The sequence below is a fragment of the Gigantopelta aegis genome, chromosome 5, assembly GCF_016097555.1.
Source record: "Gigantopelta aegis isolate Gae_Host chromosome 5, Gae_host_genome, whole genome shotgun sequence".
NCBI lineage: Eukaryota > Metazoa > Mollusca > Gastropoda > Neomphalida > Peltospiridae > Gigantopelta > Gigantopelta aegis.
Window position 1 is genome coordinate 6,080,998 of NC_054703.1, and position 22,689 is coordinate 6,103,686.

The 22,689-nt window shown below is 38.9% G+C and overlaps 1 protein-coding gene across 1 annotated transcript; it reads left to right on the forward strand.

Moving 5' to 3' along the window:
- Positions 1-6,090: 6,090 nt before the first annotated feature.
- LOC121372867 lies at positions 6,091-21,641 on the forward strand. Its single transcript, XM_041499307.1, has 5 exons — positions 6,091-6,634; positions 9,974-10,182; positions 11,239-11,336; positions 17,826-18,033; positions 21,482-21,641. The coding sequence occupies exons 1-5, from the start codon at positions 6,304-6,306 to the stop codon at positions 21,596-21,598; spliced, it is 963 nt and encodes a 320-aa protein (XP_041355241.1). The 5' UTR covers positions 6,091-6,303; the 3' UTR covers positions 21,599-21,641.
- Positions 21,642-22,689: the final 1,048 nt, after the last annotated feature.

The window sequence follows — 22,689 nt, forward strand, 5'->3', positions numbered from 1 at the left end:
CAATCTTATGTAGTTTAAACCATAATTTAGACCGATTAATTGTATCAAAAGCCTTTTTAAAATCTATAAATGCACAGTAAAGACGTTTTTTAGATTACAAGGACTTACTAATAATTGAATACAGTGCAAACAGAGCATCAACAGTACCAAACTTGGGTTGGAAACCAAACTGAGCATCATTGTGTTTCGACCATGACAGAAGACGCTGATTAATAACTGATGTACACAATTTACCAAGACAACTAATTAAACTAATTCCACGATAATTATTTGGGTCCATTGTGTCACCTTTTTTAAAAATTGGTACAATTACAGCTGTAGACCAACTCCTTGGGAAATAACCCGTTGACAGCACGCAGTTAAATACATTGAGCAATAGTGCTATCAAAAACTCTCTAAATTCAATAAAGTATTCATTAATAATACCATCAATACCATGGGCTTTCTTTCTTTTCAGGCTGTGTATTGCCGTTTCTACTTCTTCTGCAATAATAGTTGTTTCAAGCTCATCAAACATAATATTTCCTTCAAAACTATAAATAGCATCATAACATTCATCAACATCTAAAATGTTCAAAAAAAGTTTGTAAATCTACAAGTTCCATTTTTGTTTTGCGTTTTGAAAATTTAGCATAAAATTGTTTTGGATTAGTTCTTCTTAAAAAGGTCAAGCATATCACCTTCTGTACGTGAATAATTTATTTTTCTTTGTTGTTCTAAACTTTTATAAATCTTTTTTATTATTATTAAGAAGCTGGTGATTTTCCAATGATTTGTTAATATTAAACTTTTTAAAAACATTTAAATAATCCAAATAGTGCTCCTTTAATTTATCGTCAAACCATGGCTTGTCATCGTTTCGTGGAGGGGGGCGAGGAATATTGCAATGTTTACTATTTGAAGGGCGTCCTTCACTAGCACGTGATTTTGACTTGACGGGTACCTTGAGAAAAGGTGAAACAATATCATTTAACGTTTGCGTAAATCCTTCAACACTATTATCCATATCTGTTTGTGAAGTGATATTATTTGCAATAATATATTTGCTTAATTTGTCAAGATTAACTGTAATATGTTCCCTGCATTCATGCAAATACTCTGATTTCCACCGTGAATCTGCACGGACTTGACCTTTGTTCATGTCAATTTCACTACTAACACGTTGGGTCATGTCTAATAATCAACACAACATGCAATGGTGCATGATCCGAAAATTGATTGAAATTACAGACAATCAATTTTGAAAAGTTATCAAACATTTTTTGAAAACAAAGTAAATAGTCAATAACAGATAAACCACGACTTCCACTGAAATCATTACTATAACCATCTTTATCTCGGCAGTTGTTTTACAAAGATCTAATAGCCGTATTCCATATTCATTACACCCTTTATCTGGATTAACACGTGGTGGTAACTTGGTGTCGTTAATATAAAAAACATAATCTACCAAATTTGTCACAGACAGATTTATGCAAATTATCATTTTCGATGAAATCATTTTGAGTTTGAGTGCAACTATTTAAATCACCCAAAATAAACACATTTCCTTTAGCTAAATATTTCACAATTTGATTTTCTAATTCGTAAAAAATATCACAATCATAATGTCTGTAAAAAGAAGAATTAAATCTTCGTTATCAACAGTAAAATGTTTATCTATTTTTAACCACACAATGGTATCGTATGATATTTCACTTACCGTAATTACTTTTGTAAAAATATTTCTAATTAAAATGACTGATCCTCCTTCTTGTTTTGACATATATGATTGAAAACCATCAGTTTCTAAAACATAATAATGTTCAATCCAACACTCACACAAGAAAATAATATCATAAGTACAAATAAAGTTCCGAAAAGAAATGTCATTCCATTTACTGTCAAACCCATCATTAATATTCCAGGAAATAAATAGTAAACTGGCACGAACAACATTTTCCGATCAATCCTATTTTGCCGACAACATACCAGTGTAGACCCATTTGACTGATTGCCTGAATTACAATCAGGCAGAATGTCAAACAATACCAACCAAAATCCAGTCATTAGGCCAAATGCCTGACGGTCTTGGGCTTTAGGTTAAATGCCTAAACGTTTCAGGCATTAGGCCAAATGACTAGTTTGAAATATTGACTGTAACATATATATATATATATAAAGAAACTAAAGTAGGAAGTTATAAAATTCCACCAAAATCAAATACAACTCAGAAAGATTCCCTTACATGTATATCATATTGGGTGTCAAACATTTGGTAATTCTGACATATAGAGAGGAAACCCGCTATGTGTTCTACTAGTAACAAGGATTCTTTTATATGCACGATCCCACAGGCAGAAGAACACAAACGACGGCCTTTGATACACCAGTTGTGGTGCACTGGCTGGAATAAGAAATAGCCCAATGGATCCATCGACAGGGATCGATCCGAAACCGAGAGCGCCTCAAGCGAGGGATTTAACACTGAGGTACGTTCCGCCGCCGTGGTGTTCGGAGGAAAAGCTGACACTGAATAGCGAACACGCACACACACAAACACACACAGACACACGCACACACACATACAGACACACGCACACACGCACATACACACACACACGCACACACACAGACACACGCACATACACACAGACACACGCACACAGACACACACACACAGACACACGCACACACACACACGCACACACACAGACACACGCACACACACAGACACACGCACACAGACACACACACAGACACACGCACACATACACACGCACACACACACGCACATACACACACGCACACACAGACACACACAGAGACACACACACACAGACACACGCACACAGACACACACACACACAGACACACACACGCAGACACACACACACGCACACACACAGACACGCACACACACACATACACACGCACACATACACACACACAGACACACGCACACAGACACACGCACACACACACACACATACGCACAAACACACGCACACACACATACGCACACACACACAAACACACACACAGACACACGCACACAGACACACGCACACACACGCGCACACACGCACAAACACACGCACACACACACAGACACACACACACACGCACACACCCAAACACACACACACACACACACATACACACATACACACACACACACACACACAGACACACACACACACAGACACAGACACACACACACGTACACACACGCACACACAGACACACACAGACACACACACAGACACACACACACATACACACACACAGACAGACACACACACAGACACACACACACAGACACACACACAGACACACACACACACACAGACACACACACACACACAGACACACACACACACACAGAGACACACACACAGACACACACACAGACAGACACACACAGACACACACACACACACACACAGACACACACACAGACAGACACACACACACATACACACAGACACACACACACACACACGCACACAGCCAGACACACACACACACACACAGACACTCACACACACAGACACACACACACACATACACACACACACACACAGACACACGCACACACGCACACACGCACACACGGACACACACAGACACACACACAGACACACACACACACACAGACACACACACACACACAAACACACACACACACACACACAGACACACACACGCACACAGACACACGCACACACACAAACACACACACACGCACACACACACACACACACATGCCCGGACACAAACATAAGAACACACGCACATGCTCAAGGTATGTCTTTCATTATGTCTGCATTTTTATTATTTATCTGTCATCTCTCTCTCTCTCTCTCTCTCTCTCTCTCTCTCTCTCTCTCTCTTCTCTCTCTCTCTCTCTCTCTCTCTCTCTCTCTCTCTCTCTCTCTCTCTCTCTCTCTCTCTCTCTCTCTCTCTCTCTCTCTCTCTCCTGTAAACCGGAGATCCATGGGATCAAGTAAAAAATCCGGTTTTAAGAGGTTTCCGTTTTATATCCAATTATTCTGCCTCTACTAAGATTTTCTAAACATTTATGTTTACACGTTCCAGCAAGTGTACCGCGACTGGTATATCAACCATGTGCTATTCTGTGTGTAGGATGGTGCATATAAAATATCCCTTGCTACTATTGTTACTAATTGAAAAATGCAGCGGGCTTCCTCTCTAAAAGTATATGTCCAAATTACCAAATGTTTAACGTCCAATTGCCAATGATTAGTAAATCAAACTGCTCTAGTGGTGTCCGTAAACAAAACTTCTTGTTTTATTTTGATTATGGACCTGGCCCATCCAAACCAGAATACCAACCGTGACTACTGGACTACATCCTAGTCTGATCATATCTTATTAGGACGGAATTGCTCATCCACACCAGAATACCAGCCATGACAACTGTACTATATCCTAGTCTGGTCATCTCTTATTAAGACAGAACCGGCTCGTCTACATCAGAATACCAGCCGTGACTACTGGACTACATCCTAGTCTGATCATCTCTTATTAAGACTGAATTGCTCATCCACACCAGAATACCAGCCATGACTACTGGACTACATCCTATTCTGGTCATCTCTTATTAAGACAGAACCGGCTCGTCCACATCAGAATACCAGCCGTGACTACTGGACTACATCCTAGTCCGATCATCTCTTATTAAGACGGAACCGGCTCATCCACATCAGAATATCAGCCGTGACTACTGGACTACATCCTAGTCTGATCATATCTTATTAAAACGAAACCGGCTCGTCGACACCAGAATACCAACAGTAACTCCACGACTACACCCTAGTCTGATCATATCTTATTAAGACAGAACCGGCTCGTCCACTTCAGAATACCAGCCGTGACTACTGGACTACATCCTAGTCTGATCATCTCTTATTAAGACGGAACCGGTCCGTCCACATTAGAATACCAGCCGTGACTACTGAACTACACCCTAGTCTGATCATCTCTTATTAAGACGGAACCGGTCCGTCCACATTAGAATACCAGCCATGACTACTGAACTACATCCTAGTCTGATCATCTCTTATTAAGACGGAACCGGTCCATCCACACCAGAATACCAGCCATGACTACTGAACTACACCCTAGTCTGATCATCTCTTATTAAGACGGAACTGGTCCATCCACACCAGAATACCAGCCATGACTACTGAACTACATCCTAGTCTGATCATCTCTTATTAAGACGGAACCGGTCCATCCACACCAGAATACCAGCCATGACTACTGAACTACACCCTAGTCTGATCATCTCTTATTAAGAGGTATCCAACTTCTCAAGTTAAAGTTTGTTTGGTTTAACGACACCACAATTTATGAATCATCGGCTACTGTATGTCAAACATTTGGCAATTCTAACATTTTTACTTGTTTTTCCGTGGTGCACTTGCTGAAATGACAAATAGTGAAATGGACACACTGTCGGGGATCGAACCTGGACCGACCGCACATCAGGCGAGTGTTTTACTACTGGGTTATGTCCTCCCCCTTCCCCGGCGTCTCAAGATCTACAATTATTCACAGACCTACACTTTAAACTACAACTGACTAAGGTCTGTGAACCTTAATGGAAATTTGAAGCTTAATAAGATATTTATAAGCACTTATAGTATTCCCTACCTACCTAACAAGTTGTCACAGAACTGGATTCAAGACAGTGTATAAGATAGTTAACTGGCTTGAAAGCAAGACGCGTCACTAGATGATAAAAAAAACTAACCGCACACGATCGATACAATTCCTTGCATATTTAGCAAGTTGCCACTTGTAAACAGAAACATTGGTTAAACAAGCCTTGAGAGTGATCAACTGACAGGAAGCGAACAATAAAATCTTCATATCCACTCTCGCGAAACAGTAACCAGCTTCTGTAGGTTCGTTTGACGTCAATAGCGAGCACAATCTCACAGATGTCGGCTGGATTTTTGTCAAGTTAAAGGATTCACATTTCTGCAAGAGACACTTTGAAGTCTGTTTCAGTGTTTCTCAGAGGATCTCAGCTTTCGTCGGCTGATTTTTACATCACATTTCTAGTGGGCGGTTGAAAGGTCACGTGTTTCGACTTCTACACATGACACGTCAGCATTGTTGTCTGCTAGATTTTTCGTCGACAGTTGAACCACGATTCCTGACTGACATTTGCCTTGGCAACAACGACAACAACAAACCAATATAAAACAAAAAACAACAACAAACAAAAGAAAACAAAAAACCTACATTTGTCAAAAATTGTTATATTTTAATTTTCAAAATAACCTCATAATGAAGATTTTCTCAGAATTAGGTATTCGCTCATCACATATGTTCATCATCATAGCCGCTGGAGTTCTTGTGGTAAATGTTGATTCTCAGATATGCGGACGGGCTCCTGTAATCTATAACAGAGTTTTTACCGACAAGGCGGTCGTGGAAGATGCACTGGTTACCAAAACGGGGATCGCCACTAAACTCGGTTGTCTCGAAGTTTGTGGAAGAAGTCTGGCCGTTGTCTGTACTGCATTCGTCTTCAACAAACAACAACAGCAGTGCAAGATCTACAAACACAGTTTAAACCAACTGACACAAGTCACCGAAACGGGATCCGTGGGATTCGGTAAGTAAACCAATTCATTAGCATATACAATTAAACACGGTTATCTCGACATCTGTTATCTCGTTTGTTTGGAATATCTCGAGGTCGAGAAATGATCCAATGAGATAAGGTTTTACCAAACATGCTATGTTTATTTCGATGCAACCTTATCTGTTTGGTTCTATTTGCTCAGCACTGAGATAATGATGACAAACACAACTGAGCATCGAGATAACGATGATAAACACAACTGAACATCGAGATAACGATGGTAAACAAAACTGAGTCTCGATTTGGGTATTAAGTGGCATTTATTCATTTATTTATTTCAACTTATTGTTGTGCTTATATCCAATTCAGGTTCAAGCACGCTGTCCTGGGCGCACACCTCAGCTACCTGGGCTGTATGCCCAGGACAGTGGGATAGTTGCTAATTGTTAGTGATTAGCGAGAGAGAAGAGGGTGTAGTGGTCTTACACCTACTCACTGAATCATTAAAACTCGCCAGTACCGGATGTGGCATTTACAACTACTGCTGGCATGGTGGGGTCTATTTTTTAAAATACTATCAGATGCATTGAAAATCATCAAACGTAAGCACAAAGACGCGACACTGGCCTCATAATCAAAACTAGTAATTTGCAAGGGAAATATTTGAAACATGTATTTGTTTAAAAATATAAATATGTTTTTTTTAAATATTTTCACTGTGACTAAACTACAGTAAAAATACAACTTTTCACCGAATATCACATTTATGTTTTCTGTACATCTATATATTTCATTGCTATGTATATTAGTGTTGGGGTATATGTAGCTAATGTAGGTTCCGTGACAATTCAATGCTACTTTTTGGAACCAGTGATATTTATATTCACTACTGTAAACATATTCAGAAAAAAATATGGTTCAATTTTTTTTTCTGATGAACATCAAGGTAATTTTGAGGTCACCAAATGTCACCACTCTGTTCAAGGCGCTAAGTGAGATAAGGTGTAATCGTCTGCTGTCTTTAAAATAATATGTTAAATAAAAGAAACCATGAATAAACATGAATAAATATTATTATTATTTTGTTCTCGTTAGGGGCGGATATAGAAATTTGAAGGGGGATGGAGGTGAAACATTCTAACTACCGGTACTAGATGTAATGTAATATTTGATCAAATTCACCATAATGTTTGCACGGTTTCTGTTTAAAAAGGGGTATTGAATGTCTGTCAAAAAGGTCTGTTCACTCTAACTCAAAAGTAGTGGGTACACACACCTTTTTGCTAATGTTTACAATGTAGACATTGACTAAGTCGCAAGTACGTTTGCCGAGAGATGTGCGCCATCTTGTCACTAAAATGTGTAGTAGGTCTAACAAGGTGGTGTTTACTCTTGACATGAAAAGAAATATGTCAATAAAACAGGCGATTTATGCACTTTATTGGAACATACATGTGTCAATTTCATTGTTTTTGCAATATGTGAGGGACCGTCTCTGATAACGGATTAACCCTATCCCTCTCCAAAACTAAATATTTGTAGACATCTATAAACCAGTGTAATAATATAACCATTATTGATCCATATTATTGGAAATAATTAAAAGAAACCAAAGATTTGTGTCATTTACAGCATATTATATATTTAAAACAATGACCTTCATATGACCTTGAAATTATAGGCCAAATTGACCAATTATGAAAATCCAGCAAATCAAAATGGAAAGTTTGGATATTAAACATTTTAATAACCCCTTTAACTAAATCGCAAGTAAATCTGCTGCAGTTAACTTGCAGTTTTAAATTAAAAGTTTGTTTAAGAATAAATAAAACTTACACATGTACATAAAAATTTGTAATAGTCTGTTCCAATAGAGTGCATACATCACCTGTTTTACTGACGTTTTTCTTTTAATTTCAAGAGTAAACACCACCTTGTACATCAATGAGAACCCAAACAAGTAAATGCTAAATTATGTAGGGTATTATTAAATAGATATTTACCAAATATTTACGTGTCAGTTTAAAATGAAAAAAATAATCGATGACAATCAGTTTTATTCTATTTCCAACACTACTTTAGTGTAATATGAATCATGCGAATGTTTGCAACATAATTAAATATGTAAATCACTTTCTCCAAAAGAGGCAAAGTGGACATAACCATTCTCCAAGGAACCGTGTTTGGCATTAATTATGAAATACTAATCTAGTATAAACTATATAAATCTTTAGTGTTAGCTATTTGAAAAAAAACCCACACCATAACAACATCAACCATGAAATTGTCATTAAGCAGTAAAGTACAAGGTTTGTAATGGACATATATGTAAATCTGTGTAATTAATTATTTAAATAACAATAAATGTGTTCAATTCTGACACTTACACTGGCTTCCATGTATGTTTCAGCGCTGAACCTATCATTAACGACGTCACGTCACTGTCGTTCTGCTAGTTAACGAGTCTACCGCTGCCAAATATATTGACATTCAAGCCACATTACTGACATTGTACACAATTGTCGCAAATGAAAAGAATGATAATGGATGATAAACAGAATACCCCTCTTGTGTCTTGTGATATCATAATTTATCAACACTCGTTGATAAACTAATAAAAATCCTAGCCAAACTTGATGCTGATAAATTATGATATCATGACACTCGGGGAGTATACTCCATTTATCATATAAATAGACAAAACCACATATATGTAGTTTTGTATTTATTACATACCCTAAATTGGAAATTTTTTCTCCAAATAATAATTTAGAAATTGTAACACTGATAGCTAATGACGGGGATTTCTAAATTTACACAGCTAGGTCAGCTGTGTTACTACGCGGACCGAAGAACCACCAATTATTACACATAGGAATATAGTTCTATTTAAACAATAAACAAAAATAAGAAAGAACGAGTGACAAGTTACCTTTAATTTTAATTATATTGTTTGAAATGCCTTTTAAAGACAATGTAATAGCTAAAATTCACGAACAATATAATATTTAATTTGCTCGTAATACGTCAGAAAACCTTCAGCGTGCCAGTTTTATCAACGAAGAAAAACGTCAAGAATTGTTCACTCAGTGTCTGAGTCGTCATCGGTGTGTTTTCTTTTATTGATGTTCATGGAATTATTCGTTGCTGAAAAGTTTAAGTTTATATTAAATGTGCCTCCATAAATCATCGCTCCACTGAATAATCCCGTCTGTGGCATGGTGCATATAAAACATTCATTACCACAAGTGGAAAAATGGAGCGGGTTTGCTCTTTATGACTATGTATGAAGTACCAAAATGTTTGACATCCATTAATGAATCAATGTGCTCTAGTGGTTGTTATTATTTTATTTTTTTATTTAATAAGCGATATTAGAAGAAGCGACATGTCCTGCACCGCCGCCCCTGCCCAATGGCACAGTGACCTACACTTCAGTTGTAATAGGAAGCACTGCCACCTACAGCTGTGATGCAGACTACCACTTTTTTGGACTCAGCCAGTCAAGTGTCTGTGAGACGACTCGAGCGTGGAATGGCTTTAACGGTTCTTGTAGACAAGTGTTTTTCTACAACATTGTGAGTATTAAATGTAGCATGTGAGATGCCTGGATCGTGGAATGATTGTTAAAAATGTCTTGGTGCATATCAAAATGTTACATCCCAGTAGAACCTCAACGACCTTGCGGAGACGTTAACCAAACGATTTCAGTGATACACATAGATGGTAATAAAGCAGTTACCAGTTATTATCATATTTATGACCCACGTGAAATAATGTCTACTTGTCAAGAGTTTTAGTGAGTGACAAGTGGAAATTATTTCACGAAGGAAACAAATTTGATGATAACTGGTACCGAGTTTGCAATTCTATTAATTACCCCTGGCTATTTTATCTCCCTCTAAAACCATTTTATTTTTTATATACGTAGGCTATATCTGTATTACAATTACGTTCACTGATAATGTTCAACAACCTATAATATTTATTATGTTAAAAAATATATAATGAATTGCACTAAAATAACGTGAACTCTTTAAAGCACTTGACGTTATTTTGTGTGTTAGCTAAATTGTGATGACGTCATCTTTAGTATCGACAAGATCATTGGTTTATAAGCATCAAAGCGTCCAATATTATCGCACGTTAGACCAATGAAAAATGTTTCTCACATAATTTGTATTTTTATTTTCCCCGTTATGAGTTATCGCAGGGGTAATAATTAATTATAGAATATTAAACAAACTTCTATTTCGTATCATGTTTATGTCCCGAGTGAAATAATTTTGAGTTAGGGTTAGCTCAATTTAGACATGTCGAGTTTAGGAAGTGGAATATCTATTAAATCTCAATTTAGCAATCTTCAAAAATATTATATGCTCTAAAATACCACGGCAACAATAACTTGCTCAATCCAGACATTTAGGAAGTTTAGGGGTATATGAAGTGCAATATCTATTAAATGTCTGTGGTGGGAACAAACATCGATGTTTTCGAGTTCTCTGAGATTGAGTTTTCAAAGTCTGTTATTGCTATTTCGTATAGCAATCCGGCCGGGACTGTCCCTTCAGTGTGAGAGACCAAAACTTGTTTCCGATGTTTGACTATAGATGTATAATTTATTCTTCTTTCAGACACCTCCTAGCGGTCCAACTCGGGACATATCTGTTCCTGGATTAGTTACCGCAGGATGGAAGATAGAGGCAATAGGAACGCCACTTGATTCACCAAGGTAATTGTGATGTCCATGCAATACTAGTTATATTCACCAGTAATCACATTTCCGCTACATGCATTACAACATAACGTCATCCTATTGTTCCAGACGTAGCAACGGGAGTTTGGTCATTTCTCGGTGAAGGCAAAAATTTACTTCGCTTGGAACGTCATATCTTATCACGTCAATTTATATGGGCAAGTTGTCTTATTGAAGATTATAATTTATCCAACAAAAATAATTCAAAATAAAGTATTAAGTTTTATTATTACTATTAGGAAGTTTAATTATAAGTGTGTCGCCGATTCACACAGTTTGCAGATGATTTTTTTGTGTTCATACCCCGATGAACGTAAAAGAAGTAAGTCAATCCTTTAATTATAGTATAATTATTATTACTATATGTCTGTTGTTATTATTATCACCATCATTAATATGATTACATTATTATTATTATTACCATTATTATTATTATTATTATTATTATTATTTTTTTTTTTTTATTTATTATATGAAGTAGAATAATAATGTAGGTATAATATCCCAAAGAGACCATGTACCGGCCTGTTAACGGGAAATGGTTTCAGTGCGATTGTTTACTTTGGAAATCAACCAACAAATGATTATAGTCAATCAACGATTTAGGTTGGTTTATGATTATACATTATTTAATATAAGTGCAAAACGGCAGTGGTATATACATATACGTATATGCAATTTCCTCTGTATAAAGCTGTGTTTATGTTTTGTTAGTTTACAATATTTATGTCGTTTGATTTAGGGAGGTTTTTATTATGCTAGTATCAGACTACCAACCGTAACGACGCTGTTGGCCAACTCGCCGATCTATCGACTTCTACGACTGTCCAGTTGCTACTCTGAGCATTCTTTTAACAAGATTCTCGTCGTATACAACGAGCGGATCAGTTGTACATAATCGAGTTGGCCAACTCAGTCGTGACAGTTGGTATAGTATGAGTTCAACCAAAGTGTTCGAATGTCAAAGTCAGTGTCAATAACAAGTCATAATTGTAACTAGATCGGTTTAAGGGATTACTCGGTTTGAAGGTTTGTTCGGTTTAAGGGATGGTCCGGTTAACGGGATTGTCCGTTCACGGTTGTTGTCATTCGTTATCAGTTCCAGGTTCGGGGCGGGACGTAGCACAGTGGTAAATCTCTCGCCTGATGCGTGGTCGGTCTATAATCGATCCTGTCGGTGGGCTTATTGGGATGTTTCTTGTTCCAGCCACTGCACCGAGACTGGGATACCAAAGGTCGTGGTTAGTGCAACCCTGCCCGTGTGCGTTGCATATACACGATTCCACGAGGCAAGATGTTAAGAGCATCAGATAGTTACGCACTTGGATCTTAGGGCTAATGTCGCTTCGTGAACAGGGCCCAGATCCCATGCTACTAATCAAGAAAAATACCACGGGTTTCCTCTTTAAGACTATACGTTAAAATTGCCATTGTTTCACATCCAGTTATTGCTATGTCAATGTCCTCTAGTGATGTCGACATACTAGGTCCACACTACCAACTGTCACGACGGATTGGCCAACTCACCAATCTAACTTCTACAACTATTGATGTGTTAGTCTGAACACTTACAACCCGGTGCTTGACGGATATATCTCCTACGACTATTGATGTGTTAGTCTGAACACTTACAACTCGGTGCTTGACGCGTACATCTCCTACAACTATTGTTGTGTTAGTCTGAACACTTACAACTCGGTGCTTGACGCGTACATCTCCTACGACTATTGATGTGTTAGTCTGAACACTTACAACTCGGTGCTTGACGCGTACATCTCCTACGACTATTGATGTGTTAGTCTGAACACTTACAACTCGGTGCTTGACGCGTACATCTCCTACGACTATTGATGTGTTAGTCTGAACACTTACAACTCGGTGCTTGACGCGTACATCTCCTACGACTATTGATGTGTTAGTCTGAACACTTACAACTCGGTGCCTGACGCGTACATCTCCTACGACTATTGATGTGTTAGTCTGAACACTTACAACTCGGTGCCTGACGCGTACATCTCCTACAACTATTGTTGTGTTAGTCTGAACACTTACAACTCGGTGCTTGACGCGTACATCTCCTACGACTATTGATGTGTTAGTCTGAACACTTACAACTCGGTGCTTGACGCGTACATCTCCTACGACTATTGATGTGTTAGTCTGAACACTTACAACTCGGTGCTTGACGCGTACATCTCCTACGACTATTGATGTGTTAGTCTGAACACTTACAACTCGGTGCTTGACGCGTACATCTCCTACGACTATTGATGTGTTAGTCTGAACACTTACAACTCGGTGCTTGACGCGTACATCTCCTACGACTATTGATGTGTTAGTCTGAACACTTACAACTCGGTGCTTGACGCGTACATCTCCTACGACTATTGATGTGTTAGTCTGAACACTTACAACTCGGTGCCTGACGCGTACATCTCCTACGACTATTGATGTGTTAGTCTGAACACTTACAACTCGGTGCCTGACGCGTACATCTCCTACAACTATTCATGTGTTAGTCTGAACACTTGCAACTCGGTGCCTGACGCCTACATCTCCTACAACTATTCATGTGTTAGTCTGAACACTTGCAACTCGGTGCCTGACGCGTACATCTCCTGCAACTATTCATGTGTTAGTCTGAACACTTACAACTCGGTGCTTGACGCGTACATCTCCTGCAACTATTCATGTGTTAGTCTGAACACTTACAACTCGGTGCCTGACGCGTACATCTCCTACAACTATTGATGAGTTAGTCTGAACACTTACAACTCGGTGCCTGACGCGTACATCTCCAACAACTATTGATGAGTTAGTCTGAACACTTACAACTCGGTGCTTGACGCGTACATCTCCTACAACTATTGATGTGTTAGTCTGAACACTTACAACTCGGTGCTTGACGCGTACATCTCCTACAACTATTGATGTGTTAGTCTGAACACTTACAACTCGGTGCTTGACGCGTACATCTCCTACAACTATTGATGTGTTAGTCTGAACACTTACAACTCGGTGCTTGACGCGTACATCTCCTACAACTATTCATGTGTTAGTCTGAACACTTACAACTCGGTGCTTGACGCGTACATCTCCTACAACTATTCATGTGTTAGTCTGAACACTTACAACTCGGTGCTTGACGCGTACATCTCCTACGACTATTGATGTGTTAGTCTGAACACTTACAAATCGGTGCTTGAAGCGTACATCTCCTACGACTATTGATGTGTCAGTCTAAACACACTTACAACTCGGTGCTTGACGCGTACATCTCCTACGACTATTGATGTGTTAGTCTGAACACTTACAACTCGGTGCCTGACGCGTACATCTCCTACGACTATTGATGTGTTAGTCTGAACACTTACAACTCGGTGCCTGACGCGTACATCTCCTACGACTATTGATGTGTTAGTCTGAACACTTACAACTCGGTGCCTGACGCGTACATCTCCTACGACTATTGATGTGTTAGTCTGAACACTTACAACTCGGTGCCTGACGCCTACATCTCCTACGACTATTCATGTGTTAGTCTGAACACTTACAACTCGGTGCCTGACGCGTACATCTCCTACGACTATTGATGTGTTAGTCTGAACACTTACAACTCGGTGCCTGACGCGTACATCTCCTACGACTATTGATGTGTTAGTCTGAACACTTACAACTCGGTGCCTGACGCCTACATCTCCTACAACTATTCATGTGTTAGTCTGAACACTTGCAACTCGGTGCCTGACGCGTACATCTCCTACAACTATTCATGTGTTAGTCTGAACACTTACAACTCGGTGCCTGACGCGTACATCTCCTACAACTATTCATGTGTTAGTCTGAACACTTACAACTCGGTGCTTGACGCGTACATCTCCAACAACTATTGATGAGTTAGTCTGAACAGTTACAACTCGGTGCTTGACGCGTACATCTCCAACAACTATTGATGAGTTAGTCTGAACAGTTACAACTCGGTGCTTGACGCGTACATCTCCTACAACTATTGATGTGTTAGTCTGAACACTTACAACTCGGTGCTTGACGCGTACATCTCCTACAACTATTGATGTGTTAGTCTGAACACTTACAACTCGGTGCTTGACGCGTACATCTCCTAGAACTATTGATGTGTTAGTCTGAACACTTACAACTCGGTGCTTGACGCGTACATCTCCTACAACTATTGATGTGTTAGTCTGAACACTTACAACTCGGTGCTTGACGCGTACATCTCCTACAACTATTGATGTGTTAGTCTGAACACTTACAACTCGGTGTTTGACGCGTACATCTCCTACGACTATTGATGTGTTAGTCTGAACACTTACAAATCGGTGCTTGACGCGTACATCTCCTACAACTATTGATGTGTCAGTCTAAACACACTTACAACTCGGTGCTTGACGCGTACATCTCCTACGACTATTGATGTGTTAGTCTGAACACTTACAACTCGGTGCTTGACGCGTACATCTCCTACGACTATTGATGTGTTAGTCTGAACACTTACAACTCGGTGCTTGACGCGTACATCTCCTACGACTATTGATGTGTTAGTCTGAACACTTACAACTCGGTGCTTGACGCGTACATCTCCTACGACCGATTAAGTGTTAATCAGAGCGCACCTGTCGTAAGTCGGAATTTGAGAGAAATTAAAACACAACTGTCGAGCTGGCCAACATCGTCGTGACATTTGATATTCTGACAATAGCACTAAACAAAATCAAATGTTTGTTTTTTACAATTAGAGCCATTTTTAGATAATTGAATTCATCTTGAATACTAATATTTTATTGGTTTGATTATCCATTTCCGTTCATCGAACTGTTTCTGTGATGCATTTGTGATACAACAAACGGCCACGTGACTGAGGGACCCAAATCTCACAATCTCCCAACAGAAATAAAACAAAAAAAACCCAGTTCAATATATATATATATTTCACCAAATTACAAACCTCTCTAAGCTTAGATTTTATAGAAATTTAATTATGATAGTTCAGAAATTATAGTTAGATATAGGGGCCTAGTCATATTCAAACACTCGTAAATGCTGAATACAGTTCAGTTTATCACACTAAACTCCAGACAACAGTCTTTTCAAACTCCAGATACTTGAAATCCACAAGTCACGGTCGTAGTCATCAACAGGATCGCGGTCTCCAAACAAGGTCGATCAGTCCTTGTAACCATCACCAAGGTTAACACCACTTTGGCGTTCCACCATCAATACGACCATCCATCCCATTGACTCAAACGGCGACAGATGCTGCTGGCAACCCTCAGAACCATAGAACAAAAACAAAACCCGACCTGATAAATAAATCAAGTTAACAATTCAAGATTTACATTTTATACGATCATCCATAATGAGGTACATACTGGTTTCCGCATATACATAGTACATTTCCAGTAACAATGACTAGATCCATTGATTGCATATTTACAACACATCGCATTTCATGACAATTCCAGATTACCAATAAGCTGCACTATTACTAATTTACAAATATATACAATGCTAGTATAAACCAAAACCGTACTCACCCCAGTGGCAAACCCTTCCACAACACCAAGTTACCACGTGTCCACATATACATCGCCATTCGTGCACAGTATGACACCCTATAGGTTCTACTCGGGCAATATCCCGAACCAACACTTTAAACATGGTGACAATCAAAATGGAACAATCCGCAGCAGGCTTTGCCCGTGAAGACCAAACCATTACAGGTGCTACAGTATTTGACTGTGCATATTAAAAGGGACCATACAAACACCGCAAGAAAACAGGGAATATACACAATTATGTACACTCCGTTTATATTTATACAAGATAACATATTTACAATAAAATATGGTTGTCACAATACCCCACCTCCCCCAACCCCGCCCCCCCAAAAAAACAAACAAACAACAAAACCCACACATACCTCTGAGAAGTAACGATTATGGAAACGAACTCTAGTGTATTTTGTAAACACTATTTCCTCGTTTCAAACATCGCATACTCTTGTTTCACTCTGATGTAACTTAATCGAAATGACTTACATGTTTGTAGATTCACCAAACACAGTATACATGTTCACAGGTTGAACCTAGGATCTGTCACTTAAAACTTTCTGTTCCGGTGGCGGGACTTGGCTCAGTCTGTTGAACGCTGGCCTACGGTGCGTGCTTCGCAGGATCGAACTACATCGGTCGATCCATTAAAATGATTGGGGTCTGTCTCGTTCCAACCAGTGCATAACAAATGGTTATAGGCCGTGGTATGTGCTGTCCTGTCTGTGCGAAAGTGCATATAAGAGATCCCTTGCTGCTAATGAAAACATGTAGCGGGTTTCCTGATGACTACGAATCAAAATTACAAAATGTTTGACATCTCATATCCGATGATTAATTAATCAATGTGCTCTAGTGGTGCTAAACAAACTTTAAGTTTAACTTTCTGTTCCAGATTCTATTTCAATCTAATGCACGACAATAACAGAATTATAGCCTTTCATATGGACGTGCGATTCAACTTTGGTGATGTCATAAACACCGTGGTTATCAACTCCTTCACTGGATATTGGGGCAGAGAGGACTCTTACCAGCCATCCTTTCCATTCGCCCCAGATCAACAATTTAACCTGACTATCCTAGTGACGGATAATGGATTTGAAGTAAGTAGGAAAAAAAAAAAAGAACAACGATGGGATGTTTGTATAATTGTGTAGGCCCTATCTGTTGTAACTTAATCCAAATGTGTTACAGGTTTGTAGATTAACCAAACGTAGTGTCCATTGTCACAGGTTGAACCTGGGATCTGCGACATGGACAGTACACAAACTAGCAGCAGAGCTCGAACTTAATTGTTGTTCACCGATTGCAATTTTGAGGTTGCTTACGTACATATTTTAACAAGTGAGTTTTGTCGGAAATAAATATGAATAAAGGGTTATGTTCCTGTTTGTAGCCATATTCCAAATGTGCAAAATTGCAAGAGAATATAAAACTCAACGAACGTTTTCTTGTGTTTTTCACCACTAACAACGCTAACACCGCTCCCGGGTCCCCCTCTAAATTTATGTAATGCTTCTGTTACAACCATTCCCACCCACTACACGGCGACGTGATTTCAACATTACTATTGTTATTTTTTATCATTATTATTATTGTTAATATCATTATTATCTTTAAAAATTTCTTCTTATTATTATTTTTTTTTTTTTACTATTATTATTTGTTTACTACTACTTTTTTTTTGGGTGTGTGTGTGTGTGTGTGTGTGTGTGTTTTTTTTAGCTATAAAAATACAAGAGTAACGTACGTGCACGCACACAAATTGGCAGGCTTAACTTGCCCCTGCACATTCAACTGGAGTAAGTTATAATTAAGCCAACCTTTGGACAAGAGTAACGTTCGTGCACACACAGAAACGGACGATTGAACTTGCCCCTGCACATAGATTTGGATTCAGCTGGGGTAAGTTATAATTAAGCCAACCTTTGGACAAGAGTAACGTTCGTGCACACACACAAACGGACGATTGAACTTGCCCCTGCACATAGAGCTGGATTCAGCTGGGGTAAGTTATAATTAAGCCAACCTTTAGACAAGAGAAACGTTCGTGCACACACACAAATAACGTTCGTGCACACACACAAAGGGAAGACTGGACTTGCCCCTGCACATAGAGCTGGATTCAACTGGGGTAAGTTATAATTAAGCCAACCTTTGGACAAGAGTAACGTTCGTGCACACACACAAACGGAAGACTGGACTTGCCCCTGCACATAGAGCTGGATTCACCTGGGGTAAGTTATAATTAAGCCAACCTTTGGACAAGAGTAACGTTCGTGCACACACACAAACGGAAGACTGAACTTGCCCCTGCACATAGAGCTGGATTCAACTGGGGTCAGTTATAATTAAGCCAACCTTTGGACAAGAGTTACGTTCGTGCACACACACAAACGGAAGACTGAGCTTGCCCCTGCACATTGAACTGGATTCAACTGGGGCAAGTTATAATTAGCCAACCTTTGGACAAGAGTAACGTTCGTGCACACATACAGAAGGAATACTGAACTTGCCCCTGCACATAGAGCTGGATTCAACTGGGGTAAGTTATAATTATGCCAACATTTGGACGAGAGTAACGTTCGTGCACAGACACACACAGATGAACTTGCCCCTGCACACTGGATTCAACAGTTACATTATACACGAGAGTAATGCACACACACACACACACACACGCGCGGAAGACTGAACTTGCCCCTGCACATAGACCTGGATTCAGCTGGGGTTAGTTATAATTATGAGAAACTTTGGACGACAACATATGCTACATTACACTCCTTTGTACGCTATACATTAAACCGAATGGCTACTGCTAATCAATCAAACTAATAGGCTACATTGGCGAAGCTGGGAAACATGTTACCTGTTTTCTAACCGAACAGAGACCAGACAGGCCATTGTGCCATTATTCTTACGGAAAGCATAATTAATAGCTATAATTTGGTAACAGTACTAACTTGTTTCCGTACCGGTTAGTGATTTAAATATAGTGAGATTCTCATAAGTGTTATTTTTATTATATTTAATTATATATTAAACACGAACTGTGTTAAATATAGGGTGCATTGTAATTGTAAAGATCTGGAAGCAAATTGCTAGCACGTCACAAACTACACTGGCAGTGATAACCAATCACTATCCGTAACAGTAACGCTGTAGTTGAGAAACCTCTATATAATATTGTTAAATGCGTGAAGATAATATATATACAGAGGTTTTTCAACTACACCGTTACTGTTCATCGAACTTGGCTCAGTCGGTTGAACGCTGGCCTACGTTGCGGGCGTCGCAGGATCGAACCACCTCGGTCGAACCATTAAAATGATTGGGGTCTGTCTCGTTCCAACCAGTGCACAACAAATGGTTATAGGCCGTGGTAAGTGCTAAACAAACTTTCTGATCCACATTCATTTCCTTCACTGGATATTGGGGCATACATGACTCTTACCAGCCATCCTTTCCATTCGTCCCAGATGAACAATTTAACCTGACTATCCTAGTGATGGATTATGGATTTGAAGGCGCGTTGAATTAAAAAAAATCTGATACATTTTCCGGAAGAGTATGTCTCGACCCCAACCCACTACAAACGTCTCTCGCCTCAGTCTAGCCTCCCCCACCCTCCGCTGAAATCCGTGCACATGCGCCTGCAGTGGTACTGTCTACGGTAACTCAGTCAGTGGTACTGTCTACGGTAACTCAGTCAGGGGTACTGTCTACGGTAACTCAGTCAGGGGTACTGTCTACGGTAACTCAGTCAGTGGTACTGTCTACGGTAACTCAGTTCAAAAACAAGAAACAAAAGAAACATCAAATACAACATAAAAAATGTAACCCCTTCCGCACCCCCAAAAAAAAAAAAAAAAAAAAAACCCACGAAAGACAAAAGAAAACAAAAATCATAATAGGAAAAAAAACAATCGTGAGTTCATGTTCTGACTGTTTGTTATTTTATTTCAGCGTATTCACCGTTATATTGTTAAGAAATAATATATTCTTAATTATTTGTCATGTATATAGCCGGCCCTCATTTTCCAAGTATCTGTACACGGGGATCGTTTATATAAAATTCAAAGGGTACATTATACGGCTGTGTTATAGATAGCCTCATCATTACTCGGATCTACCGTACGTTTTATGACATATCACAAAAGAGTTCCAAATTTAAAAAAAAGAAGCGTTATCTCTGCTTGTTATGGGATTCCTTCGATAGTGGTTTATTTAAAACGTTTTGGATTATACAATAGCGAGGTTTGGTATTCCAATTGAATGTCATTTCCATTTATAATCCATATTTAGACAAATAAGGCCCACTAAACCCCTTGGCTGAATGGTTTTAATACAGGTTGTTTTTTTAAGTTTGATTGGGGATTGAGATGTATTTATGCTTTGCTATAAATGTTTTGTAGCTTGATACTGAATGCAATAAATGTAATAATATATATGTATATAATATGTTTAATGTTTTAGCTGACCGTTGATGACCAGTGGCATGCAACAGGGGGACACAGTGTTAACTGTATAATAATATGTTTAATGTTTTAGCTGACCGTGGATGGCCAGTGGCATGCAACACGGGAACACAGTATTAACGCAGCAGTGATCACCGCTATCAGAATAGATGATGCCTGCATTTATCAGTCAGTTAAAATGTTTTACTGATTGCCAGAGAGAGGAAATCCACAGACAGACAGAGAGAGACACATATACAGAAGAACAGAGACAGACGGGGGTGGGGTGGGGGTGCAGATAGGGCAGAGAGAATAAAAATGGACACATACATAACGAAAGAACATAAGAGAGAGAGAGAGAGAGAGAGAGAGAGAGAGAGAGAGAGAGAGAGAGAGAGAGAGAGAGAGAGAGAGAGAGAGAGTGTGTGTGTGTGTTCGGATTAGCAGTAAAATTAATGTACATGTTTATTTTATTTTATTTGTTTGGGGTTTCTTTTGTTGGTTTTTGTTGTTGTTGTTGTTTTGTTGTTGTTGTTTTTTGTGGGGGTGGTGGTAGTGTGTGTTTGTTTTTTGTTGTTTGTGTCTTTTTTTCTGATCTGGTTGTAATTTCTCGAAATTTAAGGAGAGAAATTTATGGAATCAACCATTATGCACGAATACGACCACGAACACGCATTAAGATCTTGTCTTCAGATGTGCAGCATTTAATGATTCGTTCACATAATGCAAATCAGAAGAAGCAGATTTTCCGTCCAGCTTCTTCATAGTTACATTTGTTTTGTCATCGCCGGCCAACCATTGTCCTAATGGTTGACATTCAATAGCCGATGATTAATAAATTGGTGACTTTTTGATTGTAGAAACTAAATGGTTAAAATTAAATACACGTGTTTTATTTGTGTAGCAACTGAATATATATTCACTTCTCTCAGTTCAAACATGTACAATTAAAAATGGAACACATCACCAACATCAGTTATGCATAAGTAATATACATAATTTTCTCTCTCATTATTAAACTACCAGTTGTATAGCATGTCTGACATTTCCAGTTCTAAATTTATGCACTATTCTGACATTTTTAAAAATTATTTGTATTAAGTTTTTGTATTGGTAACACAATCGTTTAACTGCTGGTTTTAATTACGAAACATTCACCTATGTAAAGCGAATGGAAAGAATAGAATCAGATAGTGGGCTCTCTGTTAAGTATAAAACCCCGGGTTGAATTACAATCCATGTTAGTTGTACTGAAATACAACATGTTACGTACAACATGTTACGTACAACCGGCATAAGGCT